Below are 23,217 nucleotides of genomic sequence, written 5' to 3'. Positions count from 1 at the left end.
TGATTTTCTGCAATCAAATGGCATAGCGAGCACGGGCTGCAACGATGTTTCTGTGATTTTCAACTTCGTCCGGATTAATGCCCACTGTGCCTGCTCTTTTTTCTTTCTGTTTCTTGTTCTCAGTTTCTTTCTTATTTGTGTACATGGATTTCTCTGATATTTCCCTTGTGATCGACTCCTACAGCTCGTGATCACTTAGCGGACCTCTGAGATGGATACCGCCTTAGAACCGCGTTCGGGTATGGAAAATGGGTGTGAGTGGCGTTTCAATGTTTCATCCGTCAATCTTTTAGGGTTGGCGGCTTTTCGTGTCAGTTTTTGTTCTAGACCAGTACCGGAGACATGATATTGCCTGGGCCACACATATGCACTTTCTGGTTTGTAGTACACTCTCGCTGGGTGTTTTAGTTGCCCAGTAGTAGCGAGTCGTACCTAGGTATTAGAGGCCTTGGAAATGGTATCTAGGTATGCGAATCTCTAAGCTCAAATGCTCAAGAGATATACATAGCCATGAATTCATTCCACTTGAGGTTTATGGAAATTATTTTGTGGAAAAAAAGATGATCTAGGTACTCGCGGTCGTGTGAGCCCTGGAGTCATACATTCAGACAGGTAATTATTTCCCAGGTTGTCATTGCCCTTGGGTATCTAGTGTATATCCGTGGACGTGTGCCCATATATATAGCAATATTAGAGGAGGCGCGTAGTCGCCTAATATCCGCGCGTCTAACGGACCGGAACAACTATATCCGAGTTACCTAAAACGGACTAGTGTTTCGTTCGGGGTCCCTGCGATAGCCCGCGTCCTCTACTTTGTGCTCTGGGCCCGGAGTGAGGTCTTGCGCGCTCTACAATCTCCAATCCTCCAACCACCCCCCCATTCGCGTCCTTTCTCCTTCCCCGCGGGGCTTGTCGTTATCAAATTTTCTCCACAAGTCCACTCGCTCCTTTAAATGTTCTAGGCATTATTCCATCGTGCAATTAAATGACTTGACGATTTTGTTCATTTCACTTCCGTCACCAATTGATCTTTTCGGGGAATCGCATGAGTTCGCAGAGCTTCCTCCACGCCCTCACCTCGCACATGACACCTCGAATTTGATCTAAGAATCTTGCGCGGGCTGTCAATAAATCAGCCGGCCACCGGGCCTGGCCGTGAACACAGTCCTATTCCCTTGGCTGGCCCTTACGAGGGGGCTTGATCGCAGCCATTATGGAGCGGAATATCGATATCTATGCCACCAAGCTGGGTGACGAGCGGCTTGGTACGTTCACAATAGAGAACAATCATCTGAACTCTATAGTTTCTCTATAGATTTGTTAACAATTACTTTGTCGCAGATGTGAAAGTACGAGCCAACGTCGCGACCGAGCTGCGGGATAGCATTGAGCCACTATGTTCCGGTGCCAACTATCCCATATTCCTTGCCAAACTATGGCCGATCTTCAAAACTATCCTGTCTGGAGAGCCAGTATTCTTCAGCATGTCATATGAACAGGTGAGAATGGTGGAACGAAATATTAGGGCGCATATGACTCCCATGACTGCGTGCCTATGCTCGAAAACTGAAGCTCTAACATATCCGACAGAAACTCCGAAATTGCATTCTCGAAACCCTCCATCGTTTACCGACAGCTTTACCCGATGTTGAACCCTATGCCGCAGACATGGTCGACCTGCTCATGGACCTCGCACGAATTGAGAATGAAGATAATGCGGTATTGTGCATGAAGACAATTATGGATTTGGAACGCAACCAAGCAAAGGCCACCACGGCGCGGGTGCAGCCTTTCTTGGAGCTCATCCAGGAGATGTTCCAGACCATGGAGCAGGTGGTTCGGGATACATTTGATACTCCCAACCAAGCAACTCCCTCTGGAATGCCGTCAACGCCCAATGCAAGCGCTCAGAACTTCCAATCCCCCCGACCAAGTTCCCCTGCCACATCCGTTTCAGACTTAGGTCCCGAGCAGCAGTCAAGTAATGTCATACTGAAAGGCATGCAGTCCTTTAAGGTCTTGGCTGAATGCCCGATCATTGTTGTCTCAATCTTTCAAACCCATCGAGCTTCAGTTGCAGCCAACGTCAAACTTTTTGTTCCGCTGATTAAGACAATTTTGCTGTTGCAAGCAAAGCCGCAAGAAAAAGCCCATACCGATGCTGCTGCCCAAGGCACAGTCTTTACCGGGGTTTGCAAGGAGATTAAGAACCGAGCCGCTTTTGGAGAGTTTATCACTGCTCAAGTGAAGACGATGAGCTTTTTGGCATACCTGCTTCGCCTCTATGCCCACCAGTTGCAAGATTTTCTTCCCACACTCCCATCCGTTGTCGTGCGCTTGCTTCAAGATTGCCCACGTGAGAAGTCTGGCGCTCGAAAAGAGCTATTAGTCGCCATTCGACACATCATAAACTTCAACTACCGCAAAATATTCCTCGAAAAGATTGACGAGCTTCTGGACGAGAGAACACTCATCGGCGATGGTCTTACTGTTTATGAGACTATGAGACCATTGGCGTATAGTATGCTCGCGGACCTCATTCACCACGTACGGGACCACCTCAGCCGAGACCAGATCCGTCGAACCGTCGAAGTCTATACGAAGAATCTTCATGATGACTTCCCGGGTACCAGCTTCCAAACCATGAGTGCCAAGCTGCTTTTGAACATGGCGGAGAAGATATCGAAGCTCGAAGATAAACAAGAGGCTCGTTATTTCCTCATAATGATTTTGGATGCCATCGGTGATAAGTTTGCCTCGATGAATCACCAGTTCAATAATGCCGTCAAGGTCTCCAAGGCTTACAAGGAATGTCGGAAAGATGATGATACAACGCCAGAGAATTACCTTGCTGAGAAGGACCAAGCGCCGGACTGGGATGACATCGACATTTTCTCTGCGTCTCCCATCAAGACCTCTAGCCCTCGTGATCGTGGTGGAGATCCTGTCTCAGATAACCTTTTCCTCTTCAGAAACCTCATCAATGGGCTAAAAAATATCTTCCACCAATTAAAGAATTGCAACCCAGATGATGTCCAGATTGACCCCAACAGTGTTCCCATCAATTGGTCAGAGGTTTCTTATGGATACAACGCCGAAGAGGTTTCAGTCATAAAAAAGCTCTTCCATGAGGGTGCTAGAGTCTTCCGCTACTATGGCGTGGACCAATCTCCCCCCGAAAACAACTACTCTTCCCCGTTCGACTTCCTTGCAAGTCAGTACACAGCACCCATGTCCCGGGAAGAGAAAGAGCTCCTGGAGAGCTTTGGAACTGTTTTCCATTGCATCGACACGGCAACCTTCCATGAAGTTTTCCACTCGGAGATTCCATATCTTCATGAGCTCATGTTTGAGCATGGAGCTCTGCTACACCTTCCCCAATTCTTCCTGGCTAGTGAAGCCACTTCGCCTGCATTCTCTGGTATGGTCCTTCAGTATTTGATGGAACGTATTGACGAGGTTGGGACTTCGGATATGACTAAGGCGAAGATTCTACTGAGAATGTTCAAGCTCTCCTTCATGGCAGTAACGCTGTTTTCCGTTCAAAATGAGCAGGTCCTTCACCCTCACGTTACAAAGATCGTGACGAAGTGCATCGAGCTATCGGTTACAGCCGAGGAACCGATGAATTACTTCCTTCTCCTACGTTCTCTTTTCCGCAGCATTGGTGGTGGTCGGTTCGAGCTTCTGTACAAGGAAATCCTACCTCTACTGGAGATGCTTCTCGAGACGTTCAATAACTTGCTGATGGCCGCTCGCAAGCCCCAAGAGCGAGATCTATATGTGGAGCTTACTCTCACCGTTCCTGCAAGACTGAGCCACCTGCTCCCTCATTTAAGTTACCTGATGCGCCCTATTGTGGTGGCCTTGCGTGCGGACTCTGACCTTGTTGGGCAAGGTCTGCGCACATTGGAACTCTGCGTGGATAACTTGACAGCCGATTATCTTGACCCCATCATGGCCCCCATCATGGATGAATTGATGACAGCCCTTTGGGATCACCTGCGGCCCCACCCATACAATCATTTCCATGCCCATACCACAATGAGAATCCTTGGAAAGCTTGGTGGACGCAACCGCAAGTTCCTGAACCACCCGCCAGAGCTGTCCTTCCAACAGTACTCTGATGACAACCCGAGCTTCGACATTCGTCTCATCGGGCCGGGTGAGAAGCGTCCTTTCCCGGTTGATACCGGCATTGATTTGGCCATCGGCAAGCTGATGGAGGCTCCCAAGACGGATTCCGGCAAGGCATCTGATCTCTATTACAAGCAGCAGGCTTTCCGCATGCTCAGCTCGCACCTCAAGCTGCAGATCGGATTTGAGAATCTACCTGATGACCTCGCTTCTCTGATTCGACTCCATGCGAATGACCTTTTCGAGAGCAAAGCCAGTGCTATGGTTGATATCCTTGAGAAATCCGAGAGAGCGGCGTCTATCCCAAAGAAGGTGGGACAAGAAGCCACTGTCAAGAAGCTTCTCAAAGCTTGCATCTTTGCCACAACCATTCCTGACCTTGAGCCGGCTGCAACTGCCTTCGTGACTGATGTTTGCAAACACTTTGCCATTGTTGAGGTTGGTCGAGCTCTTTCTCAAGCCCGTCACAACCGTAAACCTTTTGACGTGGCAAATGGAGAAGGCCCTGTGTACCTGGACTCCCGAACCCTGGCTGATGCCATCGTTGAGACACTCTCTTCCGACAATGTCCACGTTCGGGAAGCTGCCGAGCAGGCAATGCAAGTTGTAAAGGAAGCCGCCGGCATAATTTTCGGTGCTCCCGAGAAGGCATCAAAGCTTCCATTCTTCCAGCATCTTGGCCGCGTGTTCTGCCACAGTTGCTACAGTGAAGAATGGTTCACGAAGGCAGGTGGAAGCTTGGGCATTCAGCTCCTTGCTACCAAGCTGGACCTTGGAGAGGCGTGGCTTTATGAGCGCCATGTTGATTTCTCGCGGGCTCTCATGTATGTCATCAAGGACACACCTTCTGATCTTCCTGCGGCTACTCGTGTTCAGTCCCAGGAGACAATGACTTTGATTCTTCAGCGCTGTGGAAAGATCATCCCAAAGGATGATTTGAAAAACGAGAAGAGTCGTCTATTCGCTCTCTGCGGTTTCTTTGTCAATGAGCTTGGCCATATGAACAAGCATGTTCGAGAAACATCACGCCGCTGCTTCGCCACATTGAAGGAAGAACTCGGCTGTGAAGTACACGAGCTCATCTTCCCAGTGAAGGATCGCTTATTGCAGCCGATTTTCAACAAGCCACTCCGAGCACTGCCCTTTGCCACTCAAATTGGCTTCATCGATGCCATAACCTACTGCTTGGGTCTGCACAACGACATTGTCACCTTCAATGACCCTTTGAACCGCTTGATGTTGGAGTCTCTCGCCCTTGCTGATGCAGATGATGAATCACTCGCCTCCAAGCCAAATGAATTCAGGAATGCGGATATGATTGTCAATCTACGTGTTGCTTGTCTGCGCCTTCTGTCCATGGCAATGAACTTCCAGGAGTTTGCCAACACTCCACAGAACACTAGTCGGGCTCGGATCATCTCGGTGTTCTTCAAGTCTCTTTACTCTCGTTCTCCCGAAGTGATTGAAGCTGCCAATGCTGGTTTAAAGGACGTTCTCACCCAGACCAACAAGCTGCCAAAGGACTTGCTGCAGAATGGCTTGCGTCCCATCTTGATGAATCTGCAAGATCCCAAGCGTCTAAGTGTCGCTGGTCTTGATGGCTTGGCCCGCCTCTTGACTCTGCTAACCAACTACTTCAAGGTTGAAATTGGCGCTCGTCTCCTGGACCACATGAAGGTTATTGCGGATGACGCCATGTTGCAAAAAGTCTCTTTCAGCCTTGTTGAGCAGAATCCTGCCATGAAGATTGTGGCTGCTATTTTCAACATCTTTCATCTTCTCCCCCCGGCTGCCACCTCATTCATGGAACATCTCGTCAATAAGGTTCTAGACCTTGAGAAGAAGTTGCGAAGAACCTCTCACAGCCCCTTCCGCAAGCCTTTGGTCAAATACCTGAATCGCTACCCAAAGGAAAGCTTGACGTTTTTCTTTGCACGATTCAAGGATGAGCGATTCGGCCGCTTCTTCGGGCAAATCCTGGCCGACCCTGAGAGTGAGGCATTGCGTAATGCTGTGGTCGCTGACAGCGAAACCTTCCTCTCAACTGCATTCGCACAGGACGCAACAGATGGCAAAAACACAGCTGCCATCAATGGAATTTACGTAGCGCATGCACTCTGCTCCTACGATTCAAGCAAGAAGTGGTTGGTTTCTCACCCCGATTCAAGAACGAAACTTTTGGCCTCTGGACGAGAGTTGGAGCGGAAGCTCCGCGGCGACATTCTACCTCCCGATGAGCGCCTTAGGGTAGAACAAGCTGAGGACCAGCTCATGGACATTTTTACTACCTACTTGGCCGAGGCCGCGCATGACCTGGACTTCCTGTTCGAAGTCATCGATGGATTATCTGCAGACGAGCTGAAGCGCACTCTCGCTCTGCCAAAATTCATCTATCGGCACATTATCACGAACGAGTCGATTGATTACCGACGCTCTGTCATTATGCGCTGTCTCGATCTGTACGGCCAGCGGGCTTGCTCCCAGAAGACCAAGACTTATGCATTCCGCAATCTGGTCAACCCTATTCTTGCAATGGATGTACAGACCACGTGGGGCAGCTCACCCAACACTCCTAAGTTAATGGACAAGAGTATGACCGAATCCATCCAGAGCCGTGTGTGGAAGCCCCAATTGGCGGACCTTAGCGAAGAGTCCAACCAGGCCGGAGTCGATCACTCTCGCATGGAGTTGCTGCAACTTTCAGCTTTGTTGATCAAGTATCACCATTCCACTGTCCAAGACTCTCGCAAGGATATTATTAAGTTTGCTTGGAACTACATCCGTCTTGAGGACATCATTAATAAGTACGGTGCCTATGTTCTGATCAGTTACTTCATCGCGCACTATGAGACACCCTTCAAGATTGTGATCCAGGTGTATGTTGCTTTGCTAAGAGCTCACCAAAACGAAGGCCGGGCTCTCGTCACTCAAGCACTGGATGTTTTGGCTCCTGTGCTTCCCACTCGAACGGCAGGCAACCAAGGACCGGAAGCACGTTATCCTCTGTGGGCCAAATGGCCCCGTCGCATCTTGGCGGAGGAGACAGCCAACTTGCAGCAGGTTATGAGCATTTTCCAGTTCCTGGTGCGGCAACCCAATCTGTTCTACGAGTCACGCGAGCATTTTGTGCCTCTTATCGTTCCGTCTCTTATTAAGATTGCTGGCCCGCCAAACGCATCGAATGACAGCAAGAAGCTGGCACTCAAACTTATAGGGTTGGTTTGGCACTGGGAGGAGAAGCGAGCGCAAGCGGCCGATGCGAACAGCAGCGGACTTCTTGACTCTCCGAATACGAAGAAACGCAAGCTGGAAGAAGCGCAGGAAACATCCTCCCCTGCGTTAGCACCTCCACCGAGCCGAGGTGGATCATCTGATTACACCGTCCCTGGTGAACTTCGTGCCGCTCTCATCAAATACCTCATCTCTTTCATTACGACCATCCCCGAACGCTTTTTGGTTCCAGCCGCCCAAATCCGTGAACTGCCTTCTTCTAAGCCGACACCGCCCGTGCCTACTGGTGATATGGTCAACAAGGCAATAAACCTCCTCAGAAACCTTCTTTCGCCTGAATACTGGGGAGACATCGACATTGATCTGTACCAGAAAGTGACAGAACCAGTTCTAGCTGGCGAGAAGGCAGATAAACCAGATGAAAAGCATTTGACAGCCATGGTGAACACGCTCCAAGTCCTCCGGGTTCTCATTGCAGCAAAACCCAATGAGTGGATCGCAGCTCGCCTCTCCACCATCCAGAAGCTTCTTGAGAAGCCATTGAAATCTGACAACCCAGAAATCCAAGATTGTCTTCATGGCTTGGAAGACGAGATGGATATATCTCCAAAGTTACCGCCCCCCGTTCGTCGTGTTTTGGAAGCTATACCAGACGACGCACCAGATGACGAAGATGCAATGGACACTGAAGGTACTGCATCTGAGTTTGGTACATACCTGTCTGCGATCGCTACCGAAACGCTCTCCGCTAGTAATTACGTGTCAAGTCTGAACACGCTCTGGACACTTTCAAAGCACAAGCCTGCTGAGATCGATACGCACATTCCTGCCGTGATGAAGGCATTCTCTCAAAAGCTTGCCAAGGAACATGTTGCGGCATCGACTCAACAAAATGGTGCCCAACTTCAGAACGGCGTAGCCAAGCCTGCCGAAGGTGTCCCAGATCAACAGGAGACTGAAATTGGTGTTGACCTCATTTTCAAGACAATCGAATTGATTTCCGTGCGCATGTCTCACCTTGGTGATCAACGCCGCCCATTCTTGAGCGTGTTGGCATCAATCGTGGAACGCTCGCAAAACATCAAGCTGTGCAGCAAGGTCTTGGGGATGGCAGAGGAATGGATTTTCCACTCGACCGAATCCTGGCCGACACTGAAGGAGAAGACCGCGGTCTTGCATAAGATGCTGCTGTTCGAGTCTCGACCTGATCAAACGATGTTGAAGAAGTTCCTTGACCTTGTCATCCGCATCTACGAAGATGCCAAAATCACTCGTACTGAGTTGACCGTCAGACTTGAACATGCATTCTTGATAGGAACCAGAGCCCAGGATGTCGAAATGCGTAATCGGTTCATGAGCATTTTCGACCGGAGTTTGACTCGCCTGGCATCGTCACGGTTGAGCTACGTGCTTACTTGTCAAAACTGGGATACCCTTGCGGACTCGTTCTGGCTGGCCCAGGCTTCGCATTTAATTCTTGGATGTGTGGATATGAACGCTACTGCCCGCTTGCATCAAGATGACTTCAAGTTGTATCCCCTGACTTTCCTCTTCGCTGGAGGTGAAAAGGACCCAAGGAAGTCGGATATCATGGTCGACAACCAGCTGGAAACTTTCGTTGCGGAACGCAAGCGTTTCATGTCTGAGGTTGGCGACGTGAAGGTTCGTGATTTGATCGAACCTCTGTGTCAACTTCAGCACACCGACCCAAGCGTTTCTTACAAGCTTTGGACCACGCTGTTCCCTATCTACTGGTCGACATTGTCCAAGGATGACCGCCTTGACCTTGAGAAGGGAATGGTTACATTGCTCACTCGAGAGTACCACCAGAGACAGTTGGATAAGCGCCCTAATGTCGTGCAAGCTCTCTTAGAAGGTTGTGTGCGTGCCCGTCCCCGGTTCAAGGTTCCTCCCCATGTCATGAAATACCTTAGCCGTACCTACGACGCCTGGTACACTGCCGCTACCTATTTGGAGGAGAGTGCCATCAATCCTATCATTGACACTGCTACCGTCCGCGAGAGCAATCTCGACGCCCTTGTGGAAGTCTATGCCGGGCTCCAGGAGGACGATTTCTTCTATGGTACATGGCGACGTCGCTGCAAGTTCGTTGAGACCAATGCAGCACTATCCTATGAGCAGCAGGGCATGTGGGACAAATCTCAGCAGCTCTATGAGAACGCGCAAATCAAAGCCCGCTCTGGGGCTATGCCGTTCTCCCAGGGTGAGTACTTCGTCTGGGAAGATCATTGGTTGATCTGCGCCCAGAAGCTTCAGCAGTGGGAGATCCTGAGCGACTTTGCCAAGCACGAGAATTTGAATGACCTGTTGCTTGAGGCTGCTTGGAGGAACATTGAAAACTGGCAGAGCGAGGGCAATCGCGAACAGCTAGAGTCTCTGATTAAGTCTGTTTCCGATGCTCCTACCCCGCGACGCACTTTCTTCCAGGCTTTCATGGCTCTTCTTCAATACCACACTAAGAAAGAGAACATGCAAGACTTCAACAGTGTCTGCGACGAATCTATCCAGCTGTCTATTCGCAAGTGGCTGCAATTGCCCAAGCGCATCACCAATGCCCACATCCCCATCTTGCAACACTTCCAGTTACTTGTTGAACTCCACGATGCTAGTCACATCTGTGGTAGCTTAGCCCAAACCAATGAGCGCAACTTGGACACTAAGAGTGCTGAGTTGAAGCTTCTTCTGGGAACTTGGCGGGACCGGTTGCCCAACTTGTGGGATGACATTAATACATGGCAGGATCTTGTCACATGGCGACAACACATCTTCCAACTTATCAACGGCACGTACCTTAGTCTTCTTCCTCCTCAGACGAACAATGTTGCCAGCAATTCATATGCGTACCGTGGATACCATGAGACCGCCTGGATTATCAATCGCTTTGCTCACGTCGCCCGCAAGCATCAAATGCCGGAAGTCTGCATCAACCAACTTAGCCGGATTTACACGCTGCCAAACATTGAAATTCAAGAGGCGTTCCTCAAGTTGCGTGAACAAGCCAAATGCCATTATCAGAACCCGAAGGAACTCAACAGTGGATTAGATGTTATCAATAACACCAATCTCAACTACTTCGGGCCTCAGCAGAAGGCCGAGTTCTACACTCTGAAGGGCATGTTCCTCGCGAAACTTGATCATGTCAATGAGGCCAACGAGGCATTCGGCGTTGCTCTCTACTACGATCTTCGTCTTGCAAAGGCCTGGTCTGAGTGGGGACAGTACAGCGACCAGCGTTTCAAGGCAGACCCAACAGACTACGAGCTGGCCAGCAATGCAGTCAGCTGTTATCTAGAGGCAGCTGGTCTCTACAAGAGTGCGAAATCCCGAAAGCTACTCAGCCGTATTTTGTGGCTTCTCAGCTTGGATAACGATGAAGGCCAGATCGCCAGTGCTTTTGAGAACTTTAAGGGAGATACGCCAGTCTGGTACTGGATTACATTTATCCCTCAACTTCTTACAAGCTTGTCTCACCGCGAAGCGCGTCTGTGCAAGGCTGTTCTTGTGAAGATTGCCAAACTGTACCCGCAAGCGCTTTTCTTCTTGCTTCGCACTAACAGAGAGGACATGTTGAGTATCAAGAAACAGCACGACCAGAAGCAGGAGAAGCTAAACCGTGCCAAACAACAACAGCAACAGTCCTCCTCTCCAAGCCAGAAGCCTGCTGCTAACGGTGAAGCATCGCCTGCTCAGAAACCGCCAACCAGTGTACCAGCACCCAGTGCATCTCCAGCCAACCAGGCCGCGAATCTCACAACAGCTCAGTCACCAGCTCAAAACCAGTCTGCTCAGCAGTCGCCCGCTCAACCCCCAAGCCAGTTGCAAGCGTCCCCACTTCAAAATGCCACCCCCGGTCAACCTCAAGCTCTTCAGCCCCAGGGGGCTCAAGGACACTTGCAAGTTCCAGGACAAAATGGAGCTCAGCAACAAGGCACCTCTACCACGGAGCCGGAGAAAGAGCCTCTCAAGAAGCCTTGGGAGTACTCGGACGAAATCATGTCTGGCCTCAAGACAGCGTTCCCATTGCTTGCTCTGTCCATGGAAACGATGGTCGACCAGATTCACAAGAATTTCAAGTGTCCCCCCGATGAGGATGCTTACCGACTTATCGTCGCTCTCCTCAACGATGGATTGGCCTATGTTGGACGCATGCCCGTGTCCTACGCCCAGGACTTCAAGCTGCCTACTGCGACAGAAGCCAACATCACCCGATTCGCCGAGACAATTCTTCCAGCGCATATTCGCAAGTCCTTCGAGGCGGACTTTGTCGTCAAGAAGCCAACAATGCACGAGTACATCCACAAGTTGCGTCGCTGGCGTGACAAGTTCGAAGAGAAGCTGGACCGCCGACCTCAGTCAGGAAACCTCGAGAACTACTCCCCGCACCTTAGCGAGTTCCGCTTCCTCAAGTTTGATGAGGTTGAAGTTCCCGGACAGTACCTCCTGCACAAAGACAAAAACCAGGACTTTGTTCGCATCGACCGTTTCCTTCCTGACGTGGACCTGGTACGGGGCATTGGTGTTTGCCACCGTCGTCTCAAGATTCGTGGACACGATGGTAGCATCCATGCCTTCGCTGTTCAGCATCCTGCAGCACGCCACTGCCGACGTGAGGAGCGCATCCTCCAACTGTTCCGCATCTTCAATGGATTGTTGGCCAAGCGCAAGGAAAGCCGTCGTCGTAACCTCTACTTCCACCTTCCTCTCATGGTGCCTCTAGCGCCGCATATTCGCTTGGTTCGCGACGATTCTTCGTACATCTCCATGCAGGGTATCTATGAGGACTACTGCAGACGTGTTGGCATCAACAAGGACGAGCCGGTGCTCTTCACTATGGACCGAATGCGGTCGGTGCACGAGACGATTAAGAATGTAAGTTTCCCATCAGATATCTCCTATTTGAACCAAGCTAATCCCTGGCAGCGCACTCCCGATCAAGTTCAGGTTGTTCGTACTGAGATCTTGACAGCCATTCAAGACAAATGGGTTCCCAGTACCGTAGTTTTGGAGTACTTCCAGCAGACTTATCCCAACTTTGCAGACTTCTGGCTGTTCCGACGCCAGTTCGCCTACCAGTACGCGGCAGTCGCTTTCATGACCTACGTGATGCACATTGGCAACCGTTATCCCAACAAGATCTTAGTCTCACGCTCAACGGGCGACATCTGGGGCGCGGAATTGATTCCTACCATCAACCCCGCCAAGGCAATCTTCTACAATCCTGAGCAGGTGCCATTCCGCTTCACACCTAATATCCAAACCTTGCTCGGTCCCATTGCCACCGAGGGTGTATTTGCTTGTGCGATGATGGCGATTTCGCGCTGCTTGACAGAGCCGCGCCACGAGCTAGAGCAGCAGCTCAGCATTTTCGTGCGCGACGAGATGATGTTTTGGGCCACTGCTCAGCACCGCGGTAGTCTGCCTGTACCCCAGCTCCGCGATCTAGTCAACAACAACAGTGAGATCATTGTGAACCGTGCTGTCAGCCTTGCTAGTCCACCTGAGGGTAACCTGCCTGCCAACCAAACCACGATCGATCTGATCTCAAAGGCAGTCAATCCCCAGCACCTGGCATCGTGCGATGCGTTGTGGATGCCATACCTCTAAGTGGCGTGTCTCTGCGTTTCTGTCTCAGTCTTTTGAGAATTTGCTCTAGTGATGGAGGTGAACTATTCTTTTGCATGGAAGCATGGTTATGCGTGGGTTGGGTTCTGATTTTGAGCGTGGCGCTTCGGCGAGGAGGGCCAAGACTCTCCTCGTCAGGGTTTGAAATATTTTGATACCGATTTCTTTTTCTTCAATTGTATGTTATAATCTTTGTTTTATGATCGCAAGTAGTGAACATTAGTTTTCAATTGATGATTCACCATTAAAGATCCCTCCAAAAGTAGCTCCAATACAAACCGTAGGTGTTGAGAACAGGTCTTACCCGAGCGTGGCTACGCTATACGTACTCCGGTATAATGATCTACACTGTCAAACCACTTGCTTCTACATGATCTTTGTATAATGGTAGTGAAGTTGCTTGGAATTGACAGGGTATTTGTTAAAATTTGCTCATTAAATCCACCGAGACGCCAGCGCCAGTGATGTCAAGCCTATATCATTAAACCAAAGACGGCTTCTTCTTGATCCCCAATTTGGTGACACTCGACTTCTTAGCTTTCTTGACGCGAGCAAACGAAGTTGTTGCTGGTGGCGGCATCTGCTCCGCCGCAGACTTTGACGATTCAGGCCGCCCAGCCGCAACAATCGGCTCCTCGTCCTCCACAATCCGTTTGATCCTTTCCCCATCCGCTGTCATGAACGCCCTTCGCGCGGCCTCTTCATCTTCCTTCTCCTGCTGCAGCCTGACCGCATACTGATCATCCCGAACGACTTCAAGTGCTGTCTCTTCACCCTTTGCTTCGTTGCGCTGGATGCGCGCATTCCGGGTCCGAATCTCGTCGAGGGCATCCGCAATCTGCATCTCCCGCTTGGAATCCTGCATCTTATCTTCCAATTCGGCCATCTTGTCGCGTTCTAATTGCTCCTGCTCTGTATTTTCTTCGCGCTCGAGTCGGTCGAGTGTTTCCTCCTGTGTTTCATTGTATTTACCGTCCTTGGAGTCCCGCCATGCTTCAAAGTTTCGCTTTGCGCCGCTTTCGCACACATAATCCATGTCTGTAAGATAGAGTTTTAGTATATATCGACGTTATGCAGGGTGGTAAGAGCGCTTACTCTTAGGGTCAGTTTTGAATGTAATCTCTCCACTGCATCTTGTGCACCGGATGTAGAAGCGGTACACAGGAATAGACAGGTACTTTTCCTCGAGGGTCTGTTTGCGGGCATTGAACTTGCGGCCACGGTAGATGTATTCACCACAGTTCGTGCATTTCATAGGGAACGGGGCCATCAATCGGACTGTGATGACCTTGGGACCCTTCTGGCGGAGGTGTTTGGGCGTGCGCCCGATCGCCGAGGGATCGAAATCCGGGGGATAGTACTTGGTGAGAACCTTTCGCTCAGACATGCTGACGACTTCTTCGGAGGTTCGTGCGGGAAATGATAAAGAAGAGAAGAAGAAGAAGAAGAAGAAGAAGAAGTGGCGCTGTACAGGAAAGTTGAATTAGAAGGAAAGTCCGATCCAGACGCCCGTATCAGCACGTGATATGACTGTCACTGTAGTCACGTGCCGTGGTGTGTAGATCAATCCCAGTTCACTATATCCAGACAATGGGATGCCATTGGTACGCATATTTTTGCTTTCACGGCTGAGGTCTACTTGGAAAGAAGCGCCAGCTTCGACGATGCCTTAACATGAGCCCAGACGATCAAAATTTCCAGTTAGATTCGATATTGTTCACCCCGCTGAATTGGGTACAGTGCACGGGCCATTGTTTGTCCACAATCCGCGACCCGCCCATGCGACCAGGTCGGAACTTTCGCGTTTGCGAGTGCAAATCCCCTGTGGATCGAGAGTTCCATGGTAGCCAGTCCTCTTAAAAGCCCCATTCTCTGCCGCCTGAAGTGCCCGGTTTGTGGCCATGGAAAAGTACTTGCGAAATTGGCGGCAGGACGCGTTCAACCGTGGCCAGCATGAATCTGCTATCTATATTGGAGACAAGGTTCTCGCACTCACAAGTATGGGTTCCTGTTCCAGCTAGTTTGAGAGAATAAGTTTACTGATAAATGCGCCAAAGACAGTGACGAAGATGCCTTCTGGCTGGCTCAAGTCCATTTCTCCAACAACAACTTCACACGCTCGTTAGCTCTCCTCTCCCGCGGCGACCTTGTTGCACGAAACCCTGCTTGCCGCTACCTTGCAGCCCATTGTTACATAAAACAAAACCAATTTGAACAGGCCCTCAGTATCCTGGGCGAAAATAACCCCACGGACTTGATCCGCAGCAACGATAATAGCCGCCGAAAGATCCAGCATCTCAATGGACAAAGCCACATCACGATGCGCAATGGGAAAACCCCAACAAGTCGTGGCGAAGGAGTGGAAGACCGGGAGAGAGATGACGATGTCGGCAACATTAAATTTGAAGCATCCATGTGCTACTTGCGAGGTCTCTGTTTTGCAAAGCAGAATGCATTCGATCGTGCTCGGAGCTGCTACCAGGATGCGGTGCGGATTGACGTGCAATGTTTCGAGGCATTTGACCAGCTCATGAAGAACTCTCTCATGTCCCCTACTGAAGAACTTGAGTTTCTCGAGTCTCTAGATTTCGATTCAGTCACCTCGCCCGACCCTGCTATCGCTCAAGAAGCAGCCGACTTCACCAAAATGCTTTACACCACACGCCTGTCCAAATACTCGTCACCCACAATCCTGTCGAATGCCACCGAAACCCTTTCGACACACTACAATCTCGCCCAGAACCCAGACATATTGCTATCTCGTGCTGAGACGCTATACACCCAGTGTCGGTTCGCAGAAGCCCTTGAACTGACTTCCTCCATCCTCTCCACTGCCCAGTCAAATGAAATAGCAAATACCAGCAACAATGGTATTCCTGCTCATAACCATCTGGGCCATGCGCCCGCAGTGTATCCTCTTCATTTGGCTTGTCTCTACGAAACAGGAGCCACCAACGCCCTTTTCTTGCTCTCACATTTGCTGGCTGATCATGCACCGGAGGAGCCTTACACATATTTGGCTATTGGAGTCTACTACCTAGCGGTCTCGAAGATTGCGGAGGCCCGAAGGTTCTTCTCCAAAGCCTCTTTACTGGACCCCCATTCGGCACCAGCCTGGATTGGCTTTGCCCATACCTTCGCTGCAGAGGGCGAGCATGATCAAGCAATTGCGGCCTACAGTACAGCCGCACGATTATTCCAGGGTAGCCACCTGCCACAGCTATTCCTAGGGATGCAGCATCTGGCTTTGAACAACATGTCCTTAGCCCACGAGTACCTCTGTGCTGCTTTTGCTATGTCAACTGGGTCTGTCCCAGGCACTGCTCTTACTCCTGGCAAATCGTCATTAACACCCCTTAATGGCGATCCTCTAGTACTTAACGAGCTTGGTGTTGTGTATTACCATCAGAATAACCTTACACCCGCAATCGAACTATTTCGACAGGCTTTGAAGTTGGCCAGTTCACTTCATTGCGAACCAGGCGCTTGGGTCGCGACTCGTGCCAACCTGGGTCATGCATTACGTCGGATGGGTCATCTAAAGGAGGCTCTGCGTGAGTTCGACGAATGTCTACGTGTAGGGGCTGGGGGCAGCAGTATGGGCTACTCGCCATTTTTAGGTGGTGGTGTGGGTGGGTCCGCTGCCGTTGCGACCGCTTCAGGTGTCGGGGGCTACGAAGACCGAGGATTGGTTGGGTCGCTTCACACCTCGAGAGGCCTGCTCCTATTGGAGCTCGGACGCACAGGTGACGCTGTCACAGCCTTGCACGAAGCCGTGCGTGTGTTGGGAGCCAGTGGGGGTGGAGACGCTGCGGGGGGTGCTGGGGTTGCGGGGACACTACTTTCGCGAGCCTTGGAGCTTTGGTCGCTAGAGGGTCGTGAGCAGGATCGCCAAGGCTTGAAGGCCTTGGAGGAAGGGACCCGACCGTCGCACTCGCATTCTCACAGTGGAAGTTCGTCACACCGCTCGCGTGAGACCCGTAGGGAACGTCCGGCACCAGAGCCACGACGTCGTGTACGAGCTGAGGCGTACCAAGAGGAGTGGACGAGTGAGGTCACCCATGCAGCGACACCTGAGGCAGCTGATTCCGGAACTATGGAGCAGCATATTGAGATGGATCTTGATGAGGAGGCTGATGGACTTTTGCGCCGAGCATTGGGTCGCGTGCGCCCGGGGCGGCGGCGCCCAGCCTTACCCGCCACGCCAGACACAGACATGCATGAAACTCCGGCTCGGAGCCGGCACCGATCTACTCGGAGTGAATCCCGACAATAGACCCTGATACTTTTGTGGGCTACTGTGCTGTCATTATTTCTGAATTTTTACGTGCACAAACAGGCGTTATGGCGGTGCAAAAGGGGAAACCGGAGTGTTCCTGGGACTTGGGGGGCGCAGCAAGAGTACCTTCTGATAGCATTCATCCATAGACATGACCTTACTATGACTTGAGTACTGTAGTATACAGTGACTTTATTATACACTCGTCCTATGGTATAAGTATAGATCCCTGGGGCCATCTGTGGGTACTTCCCATTTTAGTATGCGACGGGTTCATCTTTTCGCCCGTTGATCTCGTGTTTGGGGCGGTGCATCTAAGCCATGTTGATCATGGACAACCTTCCAACCAAAGAGATCTATAGATGATTGAACGTGAGATATTCTTGGCTGCTAGCCTTGAAGCTTGTTAAAAATCCATGGATGTATGATTGATACTATTAGTTTTAGTAGTGACTTCGCGGGGCGTACCAATAGAGTTAGCCCATGCGGAACTATTGGACCCTGAATCGACGGTAAATCCAATAACCCTAGCCCAGTACCTCTGCACCCTGTAGAAATATTGGAATATTTGGATTGATCGTTTGGAATCCGTACCTGAAGAATATTCGGTACGTTATCTAGTAATCAATGATACCATGGCCCACTGAATTGACACCAACAATGTTGACGCAGCGTACACGCAGTGTCTACGCATCAGTGGCCACTTACGTTGAAGTGGGGCTTCATTGCCCAGGCACCCAGCAGTAAACTTCGGTCAATGACGCCTCGTGACCCACTTCTCTTCTCCCTGAGCCTCCACTTTAAACCAATCGTATTTTTGTAACGCTGATCACTCTCGAGAGCTTGTAAATCCTCTCCCCGTTTGGGGTTGTGGAGTTACAAGTTTCACCCTGCCCTTTCTTTGCGTCCTTTCTCCTTTTCCTTCTCCATCCCACCATCCCACTTCCCACATTTTCCCCAGACAGATTCTTCAAATTGGTATCTTAGGGTTTCATGTTCAGCATGCCCTGAATGCCCTTGAACATTGACGCGACATGACCGCGAATTACAACTACCCCTTAATACGCCCCAGGCCACGACGCGGCCTGTCGCTCCTATGCGTCATTGCATGCCTTTCATGTAGTTTGATCTTGACCATCTGGTATGGCATGAACTCCGACCGCGACTACATCCACCCCGTCCTCACCCAACTCATCCCTGCCGGCCATTGTGCCTGCCAAACATCCACCACATTTCAATGCTCCACCTGTCTCTCCTGCCCCGAAACAGGGCTTCAACAACCCACCACTCCATCTCCCAGCTGGCAATGGGATTACCCGCGCGATGCTCCAAATGAGGCCTTCGACCAGACGCAATGCCAGGCCGCCTTCCCGGGTCTCTTCGAGGACGTGGCGCGAGGCGAGCGCCACTGGCGTGCGCATGGTCGCCTTGCTACGGAGGACCTAGACGAGATCCATCTCCAGCACGGAATGGCGCGCGCTTTCATTTCGCGAGGCCATTTACATGTGGTTGCGGCGCGCGCGAAGGGCGAAGACCATCGTCGCAAGATCTTGGGGGTGCTGAGTTCGATCCACCGTGCGCTGGCCGCGGATCGAGAACGGGTTTCTAAACGCGACATTGAGTTTGTATTTTCGGTGGAAGATAAGGTAGAGGATGTCACAAGTCCTGATTTGCCCGTCTGGGTCTTTGCTCGCACCCCAACGGAACAGGGAGTTTGGTTGATGCCAGATTTTAGTTTCTGGGCATGGGATAATCCGAACAACTACATTGGGCCATTTGACCAGGTCGTGGATCGGATCCAGCGGTTGGATATCCCCTGGGACGATAAGAAGCCCCAGCTGGTGTGGCGTGGAAAACCGAGTTTTGCTCCGAAGTTGCGTAGGGCGCTGATTGAAGCGGCCCGGGATCAAACATGGGGGGATGTGAAACAAGTGGAGTGGGCCACCGGCACTAACGTGCTCAGGATGGAGGAACACTGCCATTATATGTTCATCGCACATGTTGAAGGTGAGTTTCGTGTTTTGGACTCAAGTTCCATTTATCTTATGATCAATTGCTGACCTGTCCAGGACGTGCGTACTCTGCATCTCTCAAGTATCGACAAGCCTGCAATTCAGTTATTGTCGCCCATAAACTGCAATACATCCAACATCACCATTACCTCCTCGTTGCCGACGGGCCATACCAGAACTACGTCGAAGTGGAACGCGATTTCAGCGACCTCTCCGAAAAGATCGAGCCCCTAGTCGAGAACACAGAAGCCGCACGCCGTATTGCACAGAACAGCGCAAGGACTTTCCGCGAGCGATACCTGACACCAGCTGCCGAGGCCTGCTACTGGCGTGCACTGTTCCAAGGTTACAGCAACGTGTGGAACAGTACCGTGAACCCATGGTCCGAAGACTATGGTAGAGAGCGCGGCTTGCGATATGAATCCTTCGTATTGCTCGAGAGTTCGCGCATGTACGAATTCCGAGCGGACATCCTGCCATATGGCGCTGCATAGCGACCTCGACCCACACATCATCTTTCTCGTATTCGATCACTCGAAACTGGACATTTCTCGATCATTCATAGAGCATACGACCATGACTCCATACTAATGTTTCCTAATTACCCCTATACCCACGTTCCTTGAGATTGTATCTCTTAGGATTTCAGCTGGAGGGGTTTGTACTAGACGATAGACTGGTTGATTTCTTTCCATCATCAGCAAACGGCGTTTGAGCGCAAACTTTTGTGATACCACGGCGGACTTTATTTTTTTTTGTTTATTAGTCCTACTCTGGACAGATAGAATACACGACCCTCTGAGTCCTGGCTACCAACCTCAATTTTATGACCACTTTGAAAGGCTTTACACTTGCAACCCGTTTTTTCCCCCCAAGCATTAAATATTCCAGGGCAAACAAGAGAGATCCCATACTGATGGAACCCTCTCGGATGACTTTTCACTAATCCGCTTACAAAGTGAAGTTGCGGATGATTGAGTTGAATATTGGTAGCACAGTGGAAACACAACCCCTAACATTTAATGTAGAGTTTCTTGCCCTGAAACAGGTACCTAGCGATTTTGAATTATGGCTTAGGATGTTGCTGAAATCTTGCCCAGGTGGATCCATGGATCAGCTGAATCCTCATCCATGTTGTGTACTGTAATCCATATGGCTCCCGTTGTCTACATATATCGATGCCCAGGCGTATGCATTAATAGTCTCTACATGGATATTCCCTTCAACCATCAGCTTCCAAGGTTACCTTTACGGATGTGTGTTTTATTAATAGATGTTGATCCCTATGTTCTCTGTGCGATAATCTAGAAACCTGGTTAGATCAAGCATAAGCCCGAGGGCTAGGTAGAAACCAATTCGTTTCTGAAGAACCAAGAAATCTAAAGAGGCCGGAGGGTAAAGCAGAAAGTCTGATTCTCATAGCCGACCATTCCAGGGCTTTACATTCATTCTTCGAGGGTCTTTGTTATTCTCGAGGGTTTACGGTTCCATGGGTCAGCCGGGGATGATGCTATCCAGAGCTAAATGAGTTCAAAGTCAACTGCGCTGATTAAATCTTCTCAGACAACAATGACTGTCTCTCTTATTAATAGTAGTCGCACAATCCCTACATCAATGTTTCGCCCACGTGCATCTGCGCAAGTTTACGAGCCACCGTTTCCTCCGTTTGCACTCTCCTCTGTCAACACCGATCGTATCACCCCCGTTTTTCAACGTTTTTTGACTTCCAGTCATTATGGCGAGAGCCTCAATTGTGACAGAGACCAAGGGCACCACTACTACTGAGACAATTCAGGATGTCGACTTTGTTCAGGAAGATGTGCAGGCCCGCGTCTCGAAGCCACTAGTATGTTACGACGTAAACATCCAATGCCGAGGGAATACTGACGGTCTGTCTATATGAATAGTGGCTGCTGATAGTAATGACTATTCTATCTTCCACTTTCCTTTTCTCTTTGGACAACACCATCGTCGCCGATGTCCAGTCGCCCATTATCGAAAAGTTCGGCGAGGTCGGAAAGCTGAGCTGGCTGGGCGTTGCCTTTGTCCTTGCATCCTCTGCGACTATTATTACTTGGTACATGTTTGATCTATTGTTGAACTAGTTATATACAATCTACTGACACAACGTCTATTAGGGGCAAACTTTACGGCATTTTCAGCGCAAAATGGATTTACCTCGCTTCTGTCGTGCTCTTTGAGGTTGGCAGTGCTGTTTGTGGTGCGGCTCCCAACATGAATGCTTTCATTATCGGCCGTGCTGTTGCAGGCCTTGGAGTTTGTCAAATATTATCCCTTGAAGCTGGAAAAGCTGCTAACCTAGCCAGGGAGCCGGTATGTACCTTGGCTGTCTGACACTATTGTCCATCACCACTTCCGTTCGCCAGCGACCGACTTACATGGCTCTCACTGGAATCAGTAAGCCGGTATCCTCTGAGGTTAAAAAAATGAGTCACTGACTATTATACAGCATGGGGAAGTGGTACAGTCCTAGGTCCCGTGTAAGACAGCCGATCCATATTGAACTTCCCATGATATGTGGCATTATACTGACTCAAACTTTGACAGCGTCGGAGGTGCATTCGCTCAGAGCATCCATGCAACATGGCGATGGGCATTCTACATCAATCTGTGTATTGGAGCTGTTTTTGCTCCAGTGTACATCTTCTTTTTGCCCCGTGCTGATCCTCAGGAAGGTGTTCCATTGAAACAAAAGCTTCTGCAGATTGATTATCTTGGGGTTGTCCTCAATGTCGGTGCCTTTACAGCCTTGATCATGGCAATCAACTTTGGAGGTAATCTTTTTGCCTGGGCAGCAGCCCGGGAAATTGCCCTGTGGGCTGTGGGTGGTGTTATGCTTGTCTTGTTTGGGCTACAGCAGGCGCTCAAGATTGGCACCACCAGTCAAGAGCGAATTTTCCCCGGGGACTTGTTGCGGATGCCTATTATGTGGATCTTGTTTGCTCTTATGTGTGCTGCATCGACTTGTGTGTTTGTGAGTAGTGCCGACAAACCTATGAATGGTCGAAACTTAGGACTAACAACTGCAGATTCCAACCTATTACATCCCGATCTACTGTCAGTTCGTCAAAGGGGATTCGCCTCTTACTGCAGCTGTGAGACTTCTTCCATTTATTGTTCTCATGGTATTCTCCGGGCTTTTGAATGGTGCCTTGATGTCGAAGCTGGGTTACTACATGCCATGGTATCTAGTGGGTGGCATTCTCACGAGCATCGGAGGTGGCTTGATGAGTAGGTTCCGTCCGAGATTGAACATCTTACACAAGTTGACGAGAGATGGTACGAATAGGCACGATCGACGAAACCAGCCCCATATCCCGCGTTTACGGCTACTCTGCTCTTATCGGCATCGGTGCTGGAATGTTTATCCAGACAGGATTCTCGGTAGCCCAGGCCAAGGTTTCGCCCAGCCGTGCCTCAGACGCTGCCTCCCTTATTGCTTTTGCTCAGAACATCGGCATCGTGCTTGCACTCGCCATCTCGGGATCAGTATTCCAGAACCAAGCCCTGGATAGCCTTCAGGAATTGCTGCCAGGTACTCCGCGTGAAGCCTTGCGAGGTGCGATCTCTGGGTCCAACAGTGACCTGATCAAGACGATACCAGCTGAGACCCAAGCCAAAGTCATTCATGCCATTGTGCATGCAATGTCTCACACATATTATCTGGTAATTACTGCGGCAGTGATGACTGCGGTAGGCTCTCTCTTTTTCAAGGTAAGAAGCATATTTCAACCAGTGAGGATCAGTCGATACTAATGCAACCACAGAGAGAAAGAATCTTTGTCCAGGGTGTGGGCATGGGTTAAGCCACTTGTCCACAGATGAAAGCCGTCATACTTCACCTTGCAATGATGCGCTTTCAATAAGGTGAAGTATCACGAGGTCAAGGAAGGT

At 50.3% G+C, this 23,217-nt stretch overlaps 5 protein-coding genes across 5 annotated transcripts; 4 read left to right on the top strand and 1 right to left on the bottom strand.

Moving 5' to 3' along the window:
• The first annotated feature begins 1,022 nt into the window (after positions 1 to 1,022).
• N7503_011666 (histone acetyltransferase TRA1) lies at positions 1,023 to 13,186 on the top strand. Its single transcript, XM_057071212.1, has 4 exons — positions 1,023 to 1,265; positions 1,342 to 1,499; positions 1,591 to 12,258; positions 12,310 to 13,186. The coding sequence occupies exons 1-4, from the start codon at positions 1,214 to 1,216 to the stop codon at positions 12,991 to 12,993; spliced, it is 11,562 nt and encodes a 3,853-aa protein (XP_056917823.1). The 5' UTR covers positions 1,023 to 1,213; the 3' UTR covers positions 12,994 to 13,186.
• A 306-nt stretch (positions 13,187 to 13,492) lies between these two features.
• Positions 13,493 to 14,398, bottom strand: N7503_011665 (Saf4/Yju2 family protein; the record flags this gene model as incomplete). The annotated part of the gene is made up of 2 exons (XM_057071211.1): positions 13,493 to 14,049; positions 14,107 to 14,398. The coding sequence occupies 2 exons, from the start codon at positions 14,396 to 14,398 to the stop codon at positions 13,493 to 13,495; spliced, it is 849 nt and encodes a 282-aa protein (XP_056917822.1).
• Positions 14,399 to 14,912: 514 nt separating this feature from the next.
• N7503_011664 (anaphase promoting complex subunit CDC16) lies at positions 14,913 to 17,287 on the top strand (the record flags this gene model as incomplete). Its single annotated transcript, XM_057071210.1, has 2 exons — positions 14,913 to 15,009; positions 15,069 to 17,287. 2 exons carry the CDS (start codon positions 14,913 to 14,915, stop codon positions 17,285 to 17,287), a joined length of 2,316 nt encoding a protein of 771 aa, XP_056917821.1.
• A 1,037-nt stretch (positions 17,288 to 18,324) lies between these two features.
• N7503_011663 (uncharacterized protein) lies at positions 18,325 to 19,796 on the top strand (the record flags this gene model as incomplete). The annotated part of the gene is made up of 2 exons (XM_057071209.1): positions 18,325 to 19,297; positions 19,360 to 19,796. The coding sequence occupies 2 exons, from the start codon at positions 18,325 to 18,327 to the stop codon at positions 19,794 to 19,796; spliced, it is 1,410 nt and encodes a 469-aa protein (XP_056917820.1).
• Positions 19,797 to 21,037: 1,241 nt separating this feature from the next.
• N7503_011662 (MDR family MFS transporter) lies at positions 21,038 to 23,079 on the top strand (the record flags this gene model as incomplete). The annotated part of the gene is made up of 8 exons (XM_057071208.1): positions 21,038 to 21,148; positions 21,210 to 21,379; positions 21,441 to 21,579; positions 21,630 to 21,720; positions 21,773 to 21,803; positions 21,871 to 22,297; positions 22,353 to 22,554; positions 22,613 to 23,079. 8 exons carry the CDS (start codon positions 21,038 to 21,040, stop codon positions 23,077 to 23,079), a joined length of 1,638 nt encoding a protein of 545 aa, XP_056917819.1.
• Positions 23,080 to 23,217: the final 138 nt, after the last annotated feature.

Source organism: Penicillium pulvis (assembly GCF_028828015.1).
Source record: "Penicillium pulvis strain IBT 33274 chromosome Unknown scaffold_8_segment0_segment0, whole genome shotgun sequence".
NCBI lineage: Eukaryota > Fungi > Ascomycota > Eurotiomycetes > Eurotiales > Aspergillaceae > Penicillium > Penicillium pulvis.
The sequence above is the reverse complement of the archived record's forward strand: the minus strand, read 5'-3'. Positions and strand labels throughout refer to the sequence as shown.